Genomic DNA, 20898 nt, shown 5'->3' on the forward strand with positions numbered 1-20898 from the left:
AAATAATTCAATGATTCGAGCTTAACAATGCTATATATTGTTTGGAACATTTCCACATGATCAAAGTAACAATGCGGATTGTTGTAAGTTATTTAGATATTACGCTCGATCCTTTTAGCGTATAATACGTCCATATTTTTCCTTAATCAATAGAAAATTAGGATGCGCGTTCGATAAATTGTATAACATTATCAAACGTATATTATAGTCTGTGGAAGCTTCATGTCAGTGGCCCCCCGACTAATATATCGAGTTGCACTTTCAAGCGTTCATATATACCTTTAGCTTTGAGTACAAAATGGCTTGACTGTGTATATAGGTGAGCATGTGTGTGTGTGTCTGCTCATTAGAGTATACTAGGCTGAGTAAATGTAACTTGTTAAGATAACACCTTTGACGTTAGGTACACATGCATACAAGATGGAACATAAGATGTTGGAATTAATCAGGAGTGAGTAAGTGCGCGTACCTTTTTGTTCATCGTCGCGAGTAAATATATCTCGCCGAACGTTTAACCGGTAAAAAAGTACGTACAGGCAGTAGCAGCGGAGGCGCGCGAGGATGAGCCCTAATGCGAGTAAAATCGGAAACGTCGTGGATTATAGGTGTAGGGGGATAAAGGCGCCCCGAGAGCGATCATCGCAACGATGACAAACTGCCTCGGCATGCCGCATAGCGCGTCCTCGCTTCTTCCCGCCCAGCGTGTATAAATTACATCGTCAAGGAGGTTTTTTCGTCGTCGTCGTCGTCCAGCCTTATAACGGCGCATAAAACACGAGTTAAAGAAGTGCCGCTGCTCTCGAGTCCATAGGTACAATATTATCCAGAGCACGAGACAGGTTCATACATAGGCCAGTACAAGCTGCTCACTGTCCGTTCTCTCTCTCTCTCTCGCTCGCTCGCTCAGTAGCGGAGGTTCATAGCCCCGCGTGTGTACGATATATAATATGTATATAGCGGCGCGCAGACGCCCCTTGGCCTGCAGCACCCTTACCGCGTATATACACGCGCCGCGCAGCAGATTCACTCCCAGCATCCGTGGATGGAGTCGCTACGGCTCGCAGCAGTCGAGTTCGCGACCTGTGCCGATCATCATCCTGCGTGTGCATACACCCACACACCTGTCTCCTCGTCGCGCGCAGCTGTGATCTTTTTCTTTCGCCAGGGGGTAATTCCGAGTGCGCCAGGTGAAGCTCGTTCCGAGTCTCCTTCGAGATATCAGTGCCCAGTGAAACTGCAGCAGCCTCGTACATCGCAGTGCGCGTACCTCTTAATCGGTATTAACGGCGCGTTGCCAATATTCGGCGAGAGAAATCGGATATAAATCGAGCACCCGCATGCGATAGGCTCGCCATACGGGTACGAGTGCGCGCGCGGGCCTGAGAGTCGAGGGAGGAAAATTTCGAAAGAAAAATTCAAGTCAAAAGTCGCGGCCAGTTTGGGCGACGTCGCAGGCGACGTCGGCAACGTGCTGTGCTGTGGTCGCGCAAGCAGCATCGGCAAGACAGCCCGCAGGAGGAGGAGCAGTCGCAGGCCGCGGCGTACGAGGTAGCGGCGGCTAGCGGCGGAGGCAGCGGCGTCATCGGGCCCGGATGCGCCCAACCGGGAGGCCCCCAGCCTCAGGACAGGTTGGAGGGCAAAATCGTCACGGCCTTCAACAAGTTCATCACCACATCGCCCCTGGTTAACAAGGTCAAGCTGCTCATGGTGAGCCCCGATACATTTGCATTTTATTTCCATTTTATTTGCCGAAGGTTTCTTTTTTTTAACATTTTTCAAGCGTTGACCGCGCGCGCTCAAGCAGCACGAAACTGTTTGGGAATAATTACGCGTTCGAATGTACTGTATTCGCTGCCGGCGCAGTCACAACGTTTCGAGAATTTCAAATTAACCAAATAATTTTGTGGATAATTAAATGAGTGCAATGAGTTATTTCATTACCTCGTTTCTTTTTCAAAAATCAGAAGCAAATTAGATTGGTTAGTAATTAATTGGGTACATTATCATAATCATCACGATAAACCAGTCGGGTGAAATCTCGCTCAGGTTTCTTCCTTAATTTTATACATCAAGTCATAAATACTATCGATATTAGCAATAAAACGATAATTTGACTACTTTCTTCACTTATTTTAACACGAATATTGAAAAATGCAAAAATAAACGCGTATCTATGTTTCATTATTTTTACACACTAATTTACAACTTTTATTCACATTTTTGCATGCCATGAATAAGTAAATTAAATATGCCCTCCAGTAGGAGCTTTTTTTACTCTCATTTCCCCCTTTAAAATGTATGTGTTGGGAGTATTTCGCAGACTAAAGTATTCGATCTAGTTGATTCTCCACGATTTCGCACGTTTTACTACGGGTACTTGCGTGGTTACATAAAATTTACACGCGTGTGTAAAAAAAAGTTCAGATAATCATCGGTTCTCGCGTATTCGAAATCGCTCTTACCTGGCATTGTACTGAAAACGCAGTCTTCATTTTTATTTCGCGACATTTTAGCTTTTGTGTGCAGAGACGGGGGTTTGCCGATGGCAATCGCCAAAAACAGACACGATCGCGAAACTTGAAAAAAAAAAGAAAAAAAAACAGGCATTTCTTATATAACTATTGAGGCTGTTGTAGTATATACATTGTTTGCGCAACTGCTACAGTTATTACTGCACGCGCCACAATGGGGTGAAAGCACAAAAAAAAGCTCCCGAAGCTTTCGTGTATTTATGCTTAAAAACAAGGCAGTTCGACAGCGCGCGCAAACACACATATCTCTCTCTCAAGGGGCGCGTGTTTATTTGACTCGTATAAATTTTCTAAAAGCTCAATCACGTAATATTCCGCGCGACGGTCGTTTATTCGTTCGCGAGAGTTGTAAGACTCCGGCCAGCCAACTCTGCATGACATCCTTTTAGTCGGATGTATCTAAGAAGTTGCGGAGCACGCAGAGGCAGTCGACCGATTGAAACCTTATAGAAAATGCGCTGAGAGACTTTCTGCTCGTCAAAAGGAATACATGCATATGAATATGGGTCTTTGACGTGCACGTCAGGCGAATCGACCGATGTCTGTACGTATGTATAACTGTACGCACTTTACATTAGCGTCGTTTTAAAATTAATCCAAGTTCGTCACGCTTCGAATGTCAACTTGGAAGCATCTCGCGAACGGCTGGAGCATGTATAAAACGTTTGCTCGGCTTCTTTTGTGCTCGAAATAAACAGCGCGCGAGCCGAGATTGCGACTAGGGATAGGAGTGTATATATCGCGGGCCTGAAAGGACCTGACGCTTGGCGTTTACGAGACACTCGGAGTGCTTCCGAAATCAACGAGCGACATCTGCCATTCCGTATGCACATAAACGCATTGTGCGCGACACGAGCTCTCGTCGTCTAGTGGTGCAGCCTGGCAGTACGGTAGCAAAATACACCTTTGATTTCCGCTTCAAAGTCTCATAAGCGCCACACGCGAATGTTAGAGAGATATTGTTTTATGCACAACCGAGCTCTGATCTTGTAGACAATGCCGCTAGCTGCTACTGTTGCTGTTCGTTAAAACGGCAACTTTCAGGCTCGCGTAGGGGCAGAAAAAATTTTAATGAATTTCCATGAGAGCTTCATAGTGGGAAGTTTCATAAATTGTTTAAGATAAAACTTTTTGGTTAGCAGTTGGCGGATAGAAATTCGCCCACCGAGGGGGATCATGATGACCCAATTAGAGTCAAACAGAAGGAAATTCGCAACTTGAGAATACATAAAGTGTCTGATTAAATGCGACGCGTACACGGCATAAGCGCGCGCTGTGTACCAGCCACTGCTGCTGCTGCTCCTGCGGTATAATACAAAGGATTAAAAACTGTTCCGACGTTGCGCGACGCGACGCGCGCCAGCAGCGACGAGTTTTATTTTACTTTTAGTTACAAGTGCGGTGAGCGCGTAAAATATTAATGTAAACACGATTTTATATCACTGTCGCTTCCAACTCATCGGTAGTTCCTCTTTTATATGTATCAAGACGTGCTCGGTAATTGTGCTTTACAAATGTGCTTTTCCATCTGTCCGTAATCTCGATCGCGAAAAATTACGATTTTTATAGAATCCGATTGCAAAGGCTCGCCGTTCGAATCGATATGGTCAATGGCATTGAGGTATTTCGTGTACCGCGTCTGCATGCAAACATACACGAGCTTAAAAGCTTCGGCACAGAAAGAGAGGCCGAAACATTGAAAAAATCCATAACAAAAGAAGCCAATCAGTCGGCACGCGAAACTCGACTTGTTTTACCTTTTCTTCTTTTTTTTCGTGTTCGATTCTTCGTCAGAAGAATTTCTCGACGCTCGCAGCAAAAAGCGCATCGACAACACACAGCCGACCTCTCGACGATCATCACAGTAGCAGGATGCGGTTATGTTTGATTTCAGTGCCTCTCCTTCTCTTTTTGCCTCCCCTCTAGAGAGCTCGGCCAGGCGTCCGAGTCCCACATCGAACGCGTGCGCTGCGGCAAGATCACGATCGTCCAGCGTAGCAATTTTTTGCACTGATATTTCTGCCTCAACCTGCCCAACGCGCCCATTAAAAAGTGAAATTCTTAATTTAAAAGCTCATTAGATTCAAATACTTAAAGAATAATATTTGCTTTAGTCGTGAAGTATTCAATTGTGTGGTGAAGGTAATTGAACATTTTCTAAATGTTTCAACTGCTACAATGAAAACAGTACAATTGAGCTCATGCTAGTTTCCTATATATAACGTTCGAGTCTTTGTAAGCTTTTGAAATGCCAATTTAGCTCCGTACAATTCGTCGAAATAAACTTCACGACAAACGCGTCGGCTGGAAATCTTTAGTTGAATTTGTTTTGACTAAAAATATCCGGAAAATGTATGCTTCCTAAATCAGTATGAGTAGTATAAGGTTGCTCGAAATTGCTATGTTGTATTTTCGTGCAATTATCAAGCTCTAGCAATCAGGAATTGTCATGCATGGAGTGATATCGCAAGAAAATTCATCGTTTTCCTATATATTACTCTCCGGCTTCGTTTCATCCCCAGAGCCACGCGATTATTTATCTTAATAATCACTGACTGCAGTGCAATCAACACGTGTACGCTCCCTACTTTCTCGTAAATGAGTCTAGTGCATCGTTTAATGAAAACCTTACTACCGTCGTATTTCTCTTCGTTATATAGTAGTATTGATCGTCGAAAAAATGAAAGAATGCAAAAAGTGAATCGAGAACGAGCGAGATTATACGGTAAGTTGTAGCTCTCCAGTATGTGTGGGTGTGTGTGGTTGTGGCAGTACGAGTGGGTCATTGCTGCATGCGAGTGCAATTATCGATACTTTCGATGATAATTGTCTAGTCGGAAGTTCGTACAACTTTGCTTGTCTATTGACTATTTGAACCTTGAAGCTGATTTCGTTTATTTTTTATTTTTTTTTAATACAAAAGTAGCAACTTGGCGTCTCGTGGCAAACTTTTTACTTAGAATCGACGCCCAAACAATTTTCTTAAAAGTCGCGCATGTATGCGTAAAAGCGTTGAAAGCCACGTACGTAGGTTTAGCTGCAAGCTCGATTTTTAACTCAAAGAAAAAAAATTCAACGAGTCCTCGGAGAAATTAAATACTACACTTTCCATGTCCACCACAGTGCGAACTCTAAAAGGTCAAATAAAAATTGGACAAATTCCGGGGCAATTACTCGTTAAATTCGAAAAATAATTTCAGACTTTTTGATTTACTCCACTCATTCGAGTTCCATAAAAAATACTATATAAATATTATCTCGCAGTCATTCCACCAAGTTTGATAAATGTCTATTAAATCACATTCTTTGAATTCTTAAAATACCTGCACAACGTATAAGTTTAATTAAAACTGTGTGTCACCCACTTTTATGAAAAAAAAAATCATTTTCAATATAAACATTTCTTTTCGCTATTGGATAAATAAGTTGTTGACTCGTTAAAAGCTAGAATAATGATAAATGTTTAATCTAGCTTGGCGATAAAAAATTAATTTATCTATAAAAATGGCCAGAGGCAGTTAACAGCTTACACGAAGTTGACACTCCTTTCATTCGTTGCATCGAGAAAATTTACGATTTGTGAAGATGCTTTTTTCATCTGGAAATCCAAGTAACTCGGAGAAACTCGAGAAGCATTTTGTCAAGACAGAGGCGTGTGCGCCTCTTATCAGCAAAAACTTGTATTTTTCAAAGTAAACTAAGAGACGCGAGAACACATCCTATGTAATTCCTGCAAAAACAAAGCCGCGATTCTCAGCTCCCTTCCTCTCTCTCCCTCTCGGTGTTCTGACCACGAACGAAAAAAAATGAAAAGAAAAAAAATACTTGCTCTATCGTCGAATAAAGCATCGCCGGCAAGATACTTTCCATTGGCGGGAAATCTTCTTTTCTCACCTTTTCACGACTCACGGAGTTATAAAATCCCTTTTTGAAGCTATATATCCGCGCGCGCTGTACTGAATTCGCGATAGCTCATACGGACTTATCTCGGTATAAGGAAGTTTTCCGTCGCGAAGAGGCAGAAGGCATCGGTGCTTGTAGTCTGTGAATAAACACGCGCGAAGCTTAGGGCGCGCGTCGACAATCAAACCAATAACTCACTGCTATGCGCTCGAATCGCCCTCACTGCTTATATATATAGCGAGACGCGATAAGTTCGGGATAAAACGTATATCTATACACTTGTTAGTCGCGCGAGCGCAACTCTTGTGTGTGCAGCTAATTCTCATGGGTCAGCGCATTCATCTACTTGAGAGATCGACAATAGCGCGCAAGTTTCTTGACTGGAGCTGCTGCTGCTGCTGCTGCTGCCTCTTTGCTGCACGAGGATTCTAGTGTAGCCACTTGTGTGTGTATCCATCTCTGCTGAACTTTGAAATAGCTAGTTTCACTCCTTTTGCTCTGGGTTAACTAATCTACTGGGAATGTTTATCGACAAATGCTTGATATTTCCATAAAAATTGTTCAGATTGATGTAAGATTGTCGAAATACGTATTTCATGCTACACAAATTTGATTAGAAACTTGTACGATTGTTGGGGGCACTGATAACTGTACGTATCAAATAAAATAAAAGTTGAAAGAGGAAATGAAGTTGAAAGGATTAAATCAATATCTTCTCTTCGTCGACAATTTTTCTGTATTGCTTTAATCGAATTATTCTTTTCAACTTTGTGAACTGAGCAGAAAGAATGAATAAAGTCCTGCGAAAAGAGCCCTAAGAGAAAGACAAAAAACTGATGCGTGTTCTTTTCTTGGGTAAAGTCTTTTATTTTTTTTTTTGTCTGTTTTGCACACGGTAAAAGACAATTTCATACGCGCATTCACGCTCGAAACTTAATCAAAGTTTTCGACCAGTGTTGCTCGAGCTTTGATAAAGTTAACTTCGTCGAAATACATATTTTGCAAGGAGTGCTGCATGCAGCTAGCGCGAACGTTTTTATAAAGATGTACAGCTTGGAAAAATTGCGTCTCTCGCCTGGAGCTTTCATTCGAGTGAACGCGCGCGAGCCTTGTCGATCGCTGATTTTTGTGACTTTGACAAAGGACAACGTCAGCGAAAATCGAGCCACGATAAAGTACCACAAACTCGCTCGCGTCATCCTTAATTTCTCCAATGCGCACTTATATACACAACAGCCGCAGCCGCACGTACAGCAAAAGAGAGAATGCGTAACACATCTACGGGTTAAGGCGAGATAAAAAGAGACATTTTTTTCTTTGCGACGAGCGACGATAAAGGTGAGGCGCGGCGACAGTGCCGAGGGTGGTGGAAAGCGAGCAAGCAGGCACGAGGAGGGAAAGAGCGAGGGAGAGAGAGAGATACATCAAATCTCTGAACTGCGCCTATTTCTTCGCTCGCGTGCGCGCCGACGCTGTTTAGCGACTGCTCTCTTTTCTCGCCTCGCAGACACACACATATCGCACCCACCGAAGCATCCGTCTTTCGAGAATCATCGTGAATAGAGAAGAAGAAGAGGAACGAAGCATATAATATAGCTCCGCGGCACCGGACGGAGGAGCGGTTCTGTCGACAGTTTTTTTTTTTTTTGAATCTCGCGCGCCAACGATCTCGTAAATAGTACGTTGAATGGATTTGTATGAGTTTGTGTCTGTGTGCGAGTGTGTACGTGCACGTGCACTGTGTGGGTGGAGTAAAAAGAAGAAAGGTAAAATTCAGGTCGAAAGCGTTTCGCACCTATATATATGCGCTTCCCCGCCGCCGTATGAATCTCGACTTTTAAATTGCGATTAGGTAGATGAGAAATTTCACGTATTCGAGATTTCGCAACTAATGGCGTGCCGGTGCCAAATTGATCGACTTCAACGGAATATCGTTATTTTCATATTCATTTCTCTCGCGCTAGGTATTGTTTTTTTATGCACCAGTGAATAAAGGTTTGCGGCTCTTTTATTACGACTGTAAAAGAAGAAGACTATTTTTGTTGCATAATTCTTTTTTTATTTTTTTTATGAAAATTTATACCATCACAGAAAATCGATTGATCCCGCACTGCTGCACGCGACATAATAGACTAGCAGCTCGAATCGATTTTAATTCGATGCTTTGGGCTATAACAAAGCTCGCGCGCGCGAGAGAGCCGGAGATCGTCGTGAAATGAAGTCTCGAATAATTGAATATTCCATTATTCCGTGGCAGTAAGATCTCGGGGCATTAATCATTATCTCGACTCGGTAGCGCGCGGGTTTTTTTTTCATTCATTGCGATCCGAATCGACTCGATACATTTCTCTCGAGCTCGATTCTTCGCACGTAAGGTCTAAATACATTGGTGGCGACGCACCACACAGTTGCTCTCCAGGGAATTTCGACAAATGCGGGCGGAACATGTACATTATATATAGACGCGGTGTTTGGGGATAATTCGGGGCCAAGATAAAGCTAAGGCGGCTTAGTTAAAACACAAAACGATGTCGACAGCGTGTGCGTGTACTTCTTAACTCGTTTGCACAGCGAGAAAGTCCTTAATAAGCAAAGGCACTGGGGAAGATGCTCAAGTCTCGAGTTTCCTGTCCTTGATACACGAGAGCGAGAAAGATCTTGGACGACTACGACAACGACGAGCTTTTAAAGTGCGTCACGTATCGGTCATAAGATACCGAGTAGTGCGGCCCAAAGTTATCTCGCTCGCTTGTTGGCAACTTTTTGGCACGTCTATTCGAGTGATTGTGGCCTCGTTAGATTACACGCGCGTTTTTCACTCTTGATTGACAATTACATGGGTAAGTTAATTGAAAAGCTCGCGGGCGAATCGAGTCAGTCGAATTGAAGTGGCCGTTATTATCGATGTCGTTCGAACGACACCGTGGCGCAAAAAAGCTGCCGTAGCTTTGAGCGTGCGTTTACCTTGCAATAAAGACTATAGCGGCACCTGGGCTAGACCGGCGGCCAAAGGGGTCGAAACCGACGTTGAAAAATTCAAATACGTTGCGTAATCTTTGGGGAGAGATGAAAAAAGTGAGAGAACATATTCGTGTATCGAAATCGTTTGACTTTGCGCCAGTGTGGGATCTCTTGTGCGCGAATCAAAGGCTTATCGATACATGCACGCGTGCACAGCCGTTGGATATTGAAAGCGGAGCAAGATCGGCAGCCCCCCGCGTGCTTTGGATCTTTTTTCCCCCCCGGGTGATACGAGATTCAGTGGCTTTTTATACATAAAGGGCGAATAATGCTCCCTGCCTCGCGCTTTCTTCTTATTAGACGCTAATCGTGTCCGCATACGATAAAGTTTCTGCCATCCAAAAACTCAATTTCACGACTTTTTCATAAAGACGAAGAACTGCATGAGTGTAGCTCGTTCATTCCATATTCGACACTCGGCCAATGTCTACGAGTACGAAAACTCGGGAAATGAGATGAAAAATGTTAAAAGCTAAAAAAAAAATAACGAGCTTTTCCGTGGCAGCAGCAGCAGCAGCTGCAACGGCGGCGGCGGCGATAAAATTGACACGTCGTCGCGTGAGCTGGAATTTTTATCATTGAACTTGCGAAAGATCGTGCATATATGCACACGCGTCGCGAGCCAAAATAAAAAAAGAGCCCATAGACGCGCCGCATTGCCAATGGCGTATCCATCAAAGCGTTCTCGGTTGAATTGAAAAATGAGAGTCCATTATACGCGCTCACGCACTTGGGCTGCGCTGCGGCAGGAAACGGAGCTTTTGGTATGCATGAGGCGCGTATCATCCGAACAATCGCGCCTGCCGCTCGCTCGCGTTTCTCTAACTGCTTTTACCGTGTAGCGCCCCGTACGTATAGGCGCGTGCCTAGTGCTGGAGCAGCGCACTCCAACTCATTTGCCGTTTTGATGGGCTCTAAATTGAAGCGTATGCGAGCGCTGCCTCTCTTGGCCCTGCAGTTGTTTGCTTTTCATTTTTACGTCTGCTTTGGATGGGATCGCGAGCACGCGTGAGATATCGACGAGTCAAGTGATGAAAACTTGTCCTGCTCCGAGGTAAAAACAACGCGTCGGCCAAGAAATTACGACGCAATGATTCGCTGACTTTTTCTCCCCAACTTACTTGGAGAGCATATAGGAGGTTTATGTGGCTTGAAATAGCTCTCGAATAAGTTTCGTCTAGCTTCCACTGTACACACACACACACTCGCGCGAGCGGCATTTCTCAACTTTTCTTTTCCGCTCAAAATTTCACCTAATATATGAGTAAAGTAATTCGCACGCGTACGCGCGAGCTTCGACAAAGTACCCGCTCGAATTTCGACCAGCAATATTTGACTTCATAAATATTGAGTCGCGCGCGCGCGCGTGGATTTGGCGCGCATAATATTTGACAGAAGCACGCAACAAAAACAAGCCCACACACGCGAAGCGCCTCTCGCACTCGCTCGTTTTAATATTCAGCTGCATCGTCAAAAGCTCCGAGAAAAGCCTGATAAAATATATCGCGCACAACTAGGAGTATGTGTGGCACGAGCTGTATACGTATACGCGGCGGCGCATAGCGGAGCCGCTTCATTAGACAGTCAACCTCGACCGCGTAGCAGCGAGCGCGAGTAAGTATGAAAATTTCAACGCGAGAGCCTCGTCGTGTCATCATCAACGGTATACTGCAGAACGCAGAGTGATCTCTCGCCGGGCGCCAGGCTAAAAACAAGAGGCGGCAGCAGCAGCCCCTCAGCCAAGATTTGCCAGGATTTTCATGCTATGCATGCACGATGTGTATTGTCTCGACTCGTCTATATACAGCGTATGCGTCACCGTCGCTTCTAATTCCGTGTCGCGGAGCCAAGAAGTGGATCGTCGTTAAGCACGCGAGTGATACTCGCTTCTTCGCATTTTTTTAATCCTCGATGCAGCAGCAGCGAGGAAACTGCCGTTCGGATTTAATTTTCTTGATTACGAGTGATGCATTATAACGACGCACTCGAGGCGCGTAATTTCTTGCGTATACACGCGGCTTTGATCAGTATATATATAACATTCTCCAAAAGATGTATACATGAGAAGCAAAAGCTATAAGGATATAGAGGTCACTCGCCGGTGTGAACTCAAGTTCTGCATTTCCCTCTCTCTCGCTCTTGCAGAAAGTTGCAAACACTGCGAATGAGCGGAGCGCGTGACTCCCAAAGTTTCCTTTTGAACTCGGGCGACTAGTAGCTATCAATATGCTTACATACGGCAGCAGCGTGAAATCTTTGGAAAGTGTAGGGCATCGGGGGACGATTCGTGAATTGCAACAAGTATATAACGAATCAAAGGTGAAGGCAAGAGAGTGACAGAACCCATGCTGCAGCCGCCTCCGATGTATAATGTAACTTTGATCGATTTTCGGTACTCTTCGATCGGCGGAAATTTAAAAGCCCGAACAATTTCAACTCCGCCGAGGCTATACATCCAATTAGAATCGATCGCGCGTCGCCATCCTCCCGAATGAAATAGATAAAGTTTTGCATGCCAATTGACGATCGGCTCCCCGAAAGAAGAACAAGTCGAAAAAGTACGTCGAGCTTTCCGGTCACGTCCGAGCGCTTTATCATCTTAAGACGCTTCTGTTTACCCTTTGGGGATAAATTGGGGTGGGATACATAGCTATACGGGGCTATGGGAATGTGTCGAGCAATGTCTCGGCGAACTGTACATAATTTTACATAATCCAACGAGGTTCTCGAGGCAGCTCGGGGGCCCAGATATGTGCGCGCTGGGAGAGAGAGAGAGAGCGAGAAAAAAGTGTAGCAGAAGCAGCTACACGCGAGTCGCGCGCCGGAAGCTTAGTTAGTTGCTTTGTGCGCGTTTGACATTTAAATGTGGATGTGCCTTACATATACTATATACACACTGTGCGCGGAGTATGCTCAGACGCCTGTACAATAATACCGGCTAGAAAAGAGGAGGAGCAGCGGCAAAAAATATATATAGGGTAGAAAAGAGCTGCGTGGAATAAAGAAACTTTTATACCCCATAGCTATGTGTACGAGCGGCGAACAATGGCCTCTCGCTGCTGCTACTACTACTACTCCTAAAGGCAGTGCTAGACACTGTTGCACGAGTGTGACACTCAAAAATTAGCAGTGTCAAAAGTAGCAGCGTGACACGACAAATCTTAACTCCGCCTCTTTATTTGTCTTCTTTGCCTTGCAACGACGCACGGGTTCTTAAAAAAAACACATCGCTGGGAGATGAGAAAAGTTTCGCTCTGTTTTCTCAAATAACCCAAGATGTAATGACTTTATTATGTACGCAACGATGCTTCTAGAGAATTTTCTTAAAATTTACAGTCATGTATGACTAACTATGAATTATATATTCTTCAGTCGTTGTGGAATAAAATTTGCAGCCAACGAGTAATAGTTTTTGATCTTTCATCTAATCCAATGTCTCGCAAAGAGACTGCACTGTACCGCCAATTCAGGGCGTAAAGTGAAATTTTCCTCCTATGCAATTTTCATTTTGAGGAATTTTTCATTTCTCGAGGAGAGCAATCGTCGCGCAACTTGACTTTTGACGTCACACACACACACACCCTCAGTCGCCCAGATGTAAAAGCAAAGAGCTTCGCGTTGCTTATGTTTTTTGGGGCAAATACTTTTTTCGCTGGCTGGCTTCCGCTCTTTCTCTCTCTCTCTCTCTCTCTCTCTCCTCTCCCCTGTAGCGCAGTTCGGCCAGGCGTGCAGTGCGGGCCTTTGGCGGCGCCAGCAGTACACAAATACTTCCGAGAAAGTGAAAAGATACCGCCCGAGGGCTCGTATCCGTCCGTCGCAAATCACCGCTCGCGCCGCTGACTTTGGCCGAGCTGAAAGCTGCCGCGACGCACGCCACTGCTATGCGCGCTCGTTGCATGACGGCTGGCGCCCGCATACTACTCGCTCGCGACCAGTACCGAGCGCGGGACCGAAAGCTCGGGCAATCGATTCGGAGCTTGCAAACTTGGCTGCGTTCGGTGGGCAAGGCTTTCTCCGAGGCGAGCATCTTTATGGATTCGTCACCTCGGGCTCTTTCTCTTTACGAGTGGAGCGAGCTAGCAAGTTCGGCGGCCTCATAATCCAATGACTTGTACCAACGATAAATAACCCTGAAAAGAGCTAATTCGTTCATATTTATAGGAGTTTCGCAAAAGTTCGGACTGGCCGCGCGAAGTAACGCCGCTGGATCATACAAGCGTACGGCCTCGAGTTGTATGCGCAAGATGTGCGCCATAAACTTGCTACGAATTGCTTTTATATACATAACTTTGAATTTTTCGCTCGAGAAATTCAACGGGAACCAACCACAACAAGACTCGAATGTAGTACGCGCCAATGTCATCAAATAATTTGTGTAATTATTTACTGGCGCGTTTACTCAAGAAGATCGACGCTCCCTTTAACGCTGGGCAGGAATTGTTCAAACAACGCCTCGAGCGTATCCTCTGCGCGCAGTCTCTCAAGCACATCGTCAATATTGAATAATGCGTAGATAGAATATGCAATTATCCGAAAAATCTTTATTTTCTCCTGCTGTCAGCGTAAACACAATGCCCGTATATGTTTTACCTCAACATGCGAACAAACATTATCGTTTCATCTTTACCGTAGCCGTGTAAGTCGTGCACGTCGGCCCCCCGATAAAAAGCGAGAAAAATCCATCCCTATACAAGCGCCAACTCTATATACAAGCGAACCGAATGCATGTAAAGAGTTACAGAAGAAAAAAGCAATTATATTACGAGTATAAGGCAAGTCTCGAGCGAAAGCTCTATAAATCTTTGTAAACGCGGGTATAAAAGACGCTCGTTCGGGGGGGAGGGGAGAAAAGTTGCGTTGCCACGACGGGGAATCGATCTCCATCAGACCGATTCTACTTGCGAGCTTCGATAAGTTATTCAACGTCGTGTTCTTGTAAGTGAATGAGTAAATACTCGGTGTGCGCGCGGGCTGCTCCGTATGGCTCTGGTGGTAATACACTGGAATTGGAAAGCCTCTCTCTATCTCTCTCTTTCTCTCTCGAATTGATAACACGAAGCGAGAGCTTGAAATCAACAAAATAAAAATATTTCAAAACGGGAGATTAAAATTTAATTAACTGGTCAATTATCGTCGTGTAATTTCAATTTCACGTAGTATCGAACTTTATTACACTGCAAGCTGTGTTTAAGCGGCAGTAATATTAATCGTATGCCAGCCGTTGAGCCCCCCACAACGTCAAATACCATTTAACAATAAGGTTCGTTTCACACAGCGATGACCTTAAACATGCGATACTGTGCGTGATACCCCGGACGATGTACATTACACATGCGTGCCAGTATAAACTTTATTCTCGATTTTTATACAAAAGAAGTTGAGTTAATCGCGTCACCGTGCCAAAACTTTTTACAATCGCCAGGGAAAACAAGTAGGTAGCGTTAAAACTCCTCCCTCTTTCCAGATAAGCGACCTTTTCCACAGCAACTTGCATTGTTTTTATGGTTTTGTATATAAAATAATCATCGGCGGCATCTCTTATCCGAGAGCGCAAAAGTTCCTCGCTCGCGCAGAAGTAGCCTGCAGTTTTTCTTGCTTAGAAAAATTAAAGGTTGTAACGGACGTTATGGTTATACGTGTGCACGCGCAACAATATTAAGAAACTCGTTTAAGCAAAGATGAGTTTAGCTCACGCGCTCGGGAGAGAATTGCCGCGTTTGGCAGGTCTGGAAGTAGTACGACTCGTCGTTAGGCCATACAAACTCGGTGTGCTCGAGCGCGTACGAGTTGCCTGACACTTTGACGCTCGTCGTCGTCGTCGTCGTCGTCGCGCCTACAACAATTAGACGGAGACGCCGTGTCGAGTTGACGTACCCCACCTTGCCCAACACCACTGCCAATCTATACTCACGCACACGTATACACGGCGAGGAATCGAATTTCAAGATGTAGCAGATGGGAATTTGTTAAAATAGGAGATAAGAAAGTTTGTATAAGATGTGCGGTGCAGTGCGCGCATCGATGAAATTGGAGCAGACTCCAACGCCAGCTCTGCGCTCCGCCACTGTCTATCGGAATACATGCGCGCCACGAGGGGGTGGACGATTTAATGGATCGTGAAAGAGAGAAAGTAGCACTTTTAATTCCGACTCTTTTAATTGACAAGTTTACACGACTTCGTTTATTTTGCGCGACTCGAGCTCGTTTTTTTTTCATTCCGTGTTCGAGCTCTCGCTCGTTAGCGACCTTGTCTCATCTTCGTCACTCGCATATGCCTTGGCATCGAGCCCGTGCACTGCTATTGCTCCTGCATGTGAATACATTTTTTCAACGCTCGCCTGAACTACCTATATACGTATGCCAGGCTTGTAATCAAGAAATCGTCCAAGTGTCTCATCTTTTTTTCATTTAATTAGTGTATGGTATCGGAAGAGCATGAATTTTTGAGTAATTGACGGAAATAACACGAGTAAAAGCATTTTATGAACGCGAAGAATTTATCTAATGTGATAATGACTGTGGCTTCAATAGTGACCAGCTTTAATCTGATATCAACGCATATTTTAATTTTTTTCTTTTTAGATTTTGCAGCTACGGAACCTTGCTCATTTTTACGACATGAAAACCTAATATGTCTGTGGTCACTAATCAAAATTTTTCAGCGTTAAGGATAATATAATGCGAAGTATGTTTAAAAAAAACGGTACGGGTTAAAAACTGAGGTGGCTCAAAGATAAAGTTGATTCCAATTGTTCTCAAATTTCCTCGCACATATGATAATTATTTTAGTAAAATGTTCAGAAATATCTTGTTACTATAGCACACAAAATTGGATAAAGCGCGAAAATTTTTCGAATATTTCTTTATTACAATGGCTGCGTACGAGGAGAAAGCTTTTTTTTGTAAAAAGAGAATACCATGTTAAAATGCTAGCTCGCGCGCTTTTATATTCATTGTGCAAGTTGCGCGAACTACTTAAACAAACAGCCGAGTCCTCGAACTGAAATAAAGAAAAATACACACAGGTCGAGGGAGAAAGAGATGGAAAGAGAGAGGAAGGGAGGGAGAGAGAAAAAGCAAATAAAAGTTTGCGGATTTTGTACGTGTAAATTGCATTAAAATCCTGCTACTACCGACTGGTGAAGAGTTAAATAAATTACGGCCAATTAAAAAATAAGCTGCTCGTCATCGGCTCGATCTACTTCGACATGCCATGCGTCCATCGATGCGTGTTGTAAGCGGAAAAATCTGATTTCATTAAAAGCTACGTTTCCGATCGAGCAACACGCCCAGCAGAAATCTTGACATTAATTACGATCTACTTTCAAAGAGGCAGCCTTCCATTTCATTCAGATGAGAAAAAAGGGTGCTTCTGACGCATTTAAAAGTCAATATCTCTTGCATTCGCGCATTTACGAGGCCGAGCTTTCGAGCGCTTGCATGCGTTAACGCTGACGAGGGAGGGAAATCTTGAGTGTAACTTTGTTACGCAACTTGACCGTTTAAAACGAGATGAAAGCGGCCACGCAGTTGGGGGAGTTGAAAATTATGTCTCGAGTCTCAAGAATCTAGGCGAGCGAGTAAAGTCGAGCATGCAAAAAGTGCAGAGTGCGAGTCCCCCGACACGAGCGCAGAATTCATGGTCAGAGTGTGCAGCTGGAGCTACGCTCGGCTAACTGCTCTTATGCGCGCTACAAGAGTTACGGCAATTAAGTACCGCGTGTACTCTGTGTTATGTATACAGGCCGCAACTGGCGCATCAAATCCTCTCTTTCCCTTGCTCGCGCTCTCGCACTTCCTCTCTCTCGCTTCTGCAGCTGCACATGTTTACGAAGCCAGCGCGTGTGTATATTTGTGTGCATAACGTAGATAGATATAGTAATGGGTTTTGCGGTCTGTTGTGTTGGGCTGAATTGTCTTATTGATAACTTCTCTGCAGCGCGCCCGAGAGAGAGAGAGGGAGAGAAGTTTTGCTACTTCGGCAAACACGATATATATTCATCGAATAAGCTATATACGACTTGCCAGGCGCGAGGAGCTCGTTGATATTTATGAGTCGAGAGATTATGGCAAGGGCTTCTGCCTCGAACGATATAACGAAAGCTATCGCATTGTAAAATTAATCTTTTGTCGCGAGTCTGCTATACGTCTCCGGGCTTCCGAACGACTTGAGATATATACATTTTATCGAGATCGGATTAGTAGCAAGATCGCCTATTTTAAATGATTACAATAAAAGGCGATCGTTAGCAGCGAGCTTAACGTTAAACTGTATCAGAACTGACGTATTTATATGCAAAAAGATTGAAATTATTTTTCAAACTTTACTTCCTCTAATGTAACATGAATGAGTAATTCATGTTGGATATTAGCTCTTGGGTATATTTCAATAATAAACTAAGATCTTCGCAGCGATACTTTTACAGTTTGTTTTAACTTCCATCTTCGCTGTACACGTGTGTGTGTGTGTGTGTGTGTGTGTGTGTGTGTGTGTGTACTTTTAACGAAGTGCATCGTGCACAAGTTTCCATCATTGAGTTATAGAAAAGTCGAACGTGCACGACCAATTTTGCTAGGCTAGAGTTTCAAGAAATTCCACCGTCTTGCTGAACGTTGAATGTACATAATAAATGGAGTTTAAAAGTTTTGCCAATTGTGTATATACATATTTACTTGACAAGAAAGTGAATTACCTTTGAAACATACGTACGACTATTTGCCAAAGACCTTGAAATCGACTCGGTTTCGACTTCTTTTTATCTCTTTTTTTTTGTTGTTTTTTTTTTATACAATTTTTAATTCGCACATGGGTACTTATGAGGATTGAAGCTCGCAAAGTTGCGGCTTAGCTTCATCACGCAGTGCCAGGGCTGGCAGTGCCACTGCTTGAGCCTTTTAACTAAATTTATAATGTTTCCGGGCTTAATTTGTGTGAACTACACCCGTGTGGATTTGAAAATGTATTGCAGCGAGTCCAACATTGTTATCCGCCACTGAAACATGTACGAAGGCGTTAGTCGCTGTTAGCTTTCGCTCGTAGCATTATTAACATTTCAAGGGGAAACAGCCACCCCCGGCCTGCCAACGGTAATTAAATCTCTCCTTAACCTTTGTTACGATCGTAATTAAACATTATTATATAAAAAATTATATATGCACAACGAGGTGCATGTTTTTACATGTCGTGGTCGATATGCAAGCTGCCCCGAGACAGGCGGTAGCGGCGCACTCAGGACTGATTGCCGCTGAATACGAGAAAAAAAGTCAACGAATCTTCTTCCTCCTCCTCTGGTGAACAACAATACGTGGAAAATATCTCTAGATGAACTTCTGCCATACGCGACATTCACACTCAGAGAGAGAGAGAGAGACGCGGACTAGATGGAAACGTATACATCAGCGCAATTTACACGACGTAAACAGAGCTTTGCTTTGCCTTTGTCTGTCTCTCTCGCTCCGACTCTCTCTCTCTCTCTCTCCCTCATTCTGCACTGCCTATTGGCCTATGCCATTTAGAGTGAGATGAATAATAAAGGGCCTCTGCCTGATCCATAATACAGCCGCGTGCAGCATATAAACACACGTATACACAGACCAGCCACTGCATTCACATGTGTGTGCTGCTGCTGTTGCTGCTCTAAGCTTCATGACGAAAACAAAGCTCGGCAGCGCGTCTATGTGCTTGCGTACGTACGTGCGTACTATCATCCTATATATAACTGGCATCGTGTGCATACGAGCTGCGACACCGAGGTCTATACTCATATATCAAAGTTTACCGGCGAGAGAGACAGAGAGACAGAGAGAGATAGAATATATGTACATGGGACTGCAGGCCTAAACGAGTCTGCGCTTGAAATTTGCTTTGCGCGTTTGCAGATGCCCGAATAGTTTCTTATCTCCTCGGCTGCATTTATATCGCTCGAAGCTGTTAGAGATGCAGACGCCGATTATCTCTGGGAAATATTTCCGTTTGACGGCCTCGTGTTATAGGTGTGAAAATTAAAGCGAAAATGTATGAGCGAATGACGGCTGATATCGATGGGTTAATGAGCTTTTTCACTCGGCGTGTCTCGTGTCGCCCGTTAACTGTATCGGAATAAAAGCTTTTAAAGAATTACACCTAGCGACGTATCGATTGGCGTGTGCTCCGACCGAATGAGCTATTATCGAGGACGTTGCGCCCGCGGACTTTTCCTCGGGCTAGAAGACTTTTATCTAATTTTAAGGGATGCCTGGCAGGTATGACTGCAGCTCACGACCCGTACTCCTTGCCGTGCTATTACAGCTTTGAACAGGTGCTTGAAATTTTTGCGCGAGTCGAGAGGTCAAAGAGCCGAGATTTCTAAAGGTCGAGAAAAGATCACAAGGGAGAGAGAGAGTCGGACTAATGTCGCGCGCGCGTCCAGACGATAGGTAGGTACAAGGCACTGCACATTCGAAGGCGTATAACGAGACAAGCGATGCGCGTCGAATGGCCGGCAGCTACGGCACTTTAAAAAAGAGAACTGAAGAGTCGTCGTCGTCGTACATAGACGGCTATATGTATGTACGCGAGGCGCGCGCGCGAGCTTTGAGCGAAAAAAACTCGATCGTACGGAACTGCTCTCGATATCGCCTATACAAGTACGCGAGAGCTGCTGCGATGTTATTGCTATGCTAGCTTTCGCTACTGAATGGTTCGAGTGCAGCTATAAAATCGCGGAGTAAAAAGAAGAGGCCGCCGCTGCCACCGCCAGCTAGTCCGATCAACGTGAATGAAGCGCTTCGCTCTTGGTTCGCGCACGAGCTTTATTATTAGATTCGGACGCGCAAAGTAGAGTACGTGCAGGGCCACGGCTATGATGGAGAAGGTGGCAAAGAAAAACAAAGTTATGCCCTCCATAAAAGCCGTAAATTTCGAGAGGGAGATGCTTTTCAAATCGAGCACGCGCTGCTTAAATCACAACCGACAAAAAAATACCCGACGAGATTACGAATTACTTGCTTGGGCATGTGCGCGATGCGATCCTTTTCTTTATCCCCTTTCTTTCTTTATTCATAGGACTTTTTTCTTATTTACAAAACATTCCGATTATCGATTCTGAAATTTCATCTGGACAATGCAATCAGATTTATCCCCAGGGAGGCGAGATCTACTGGGAGCTTGAAATTGTTTTTCCGTTTGCAGTAGTCAGCCGCATGTATACTCAGTCACTTTTTATCAACAAAAAAAATCACAATAATAATCAACTGTTTCTATTTATTTTCAAGCCAATTTACTTTAGCTTCGTGACATATAGCAAATATGCCGCTCATCGGCACAAACATCAAAAGATAGCAGAGACAAAATATAATGCGGTATCGCATATTCATCGATTCGAGATCATAAACGACTTCGGAAATGAATGTCGATGCTCGACGCGCGGATGATGCTTATTAAACGCGCGCGCGTGTGATAACG

The 20898-nt window shown here is 44.3% G+C and overlaps 1 protein-coding gene across 1 annotated transcript in view; it reads left to right on the forward strand.

Moving 5' to 3' along the window:
- The first annotated feature begins 1089 nt into the window (after nt 1-1089).
- Nucleotides 1090-20898, forward strand: part of LOC106648146 (calcium-binding protein 4-like) — a 47229-nt gene continuing 27420 nt past the window's right edge. Inside the window, exon 1 of the mRNA XM_023458663.1 lies at nt 1090-1707. Within this exon, the coding sequence (XP_023314431.1) occupies nt 1705-1707 (3 nt within the window). The 5' untranslated portion in view covers nt 1090-1704. The remainder of the gene's footprint in view (nt 1708-20898) is intronic.

This window comes from Trichogramma pretiosum, unplaced genomic scaffold (genome assembly GCF_000599845.2).
Source record: "Trichogramma pretiosum strain Unisexual culture from Peru unplaced genomic scaffold, Tpre_2.0 scaffold24, whole genome shotgun sequence".
NCBI classification, from domain to species: Eukaryota; Metazoa; Arthropoda; class Insecta; order Hymenoptera; family Trichogrammatidae; genus Trichogramma; species Trichogramma pretiosum.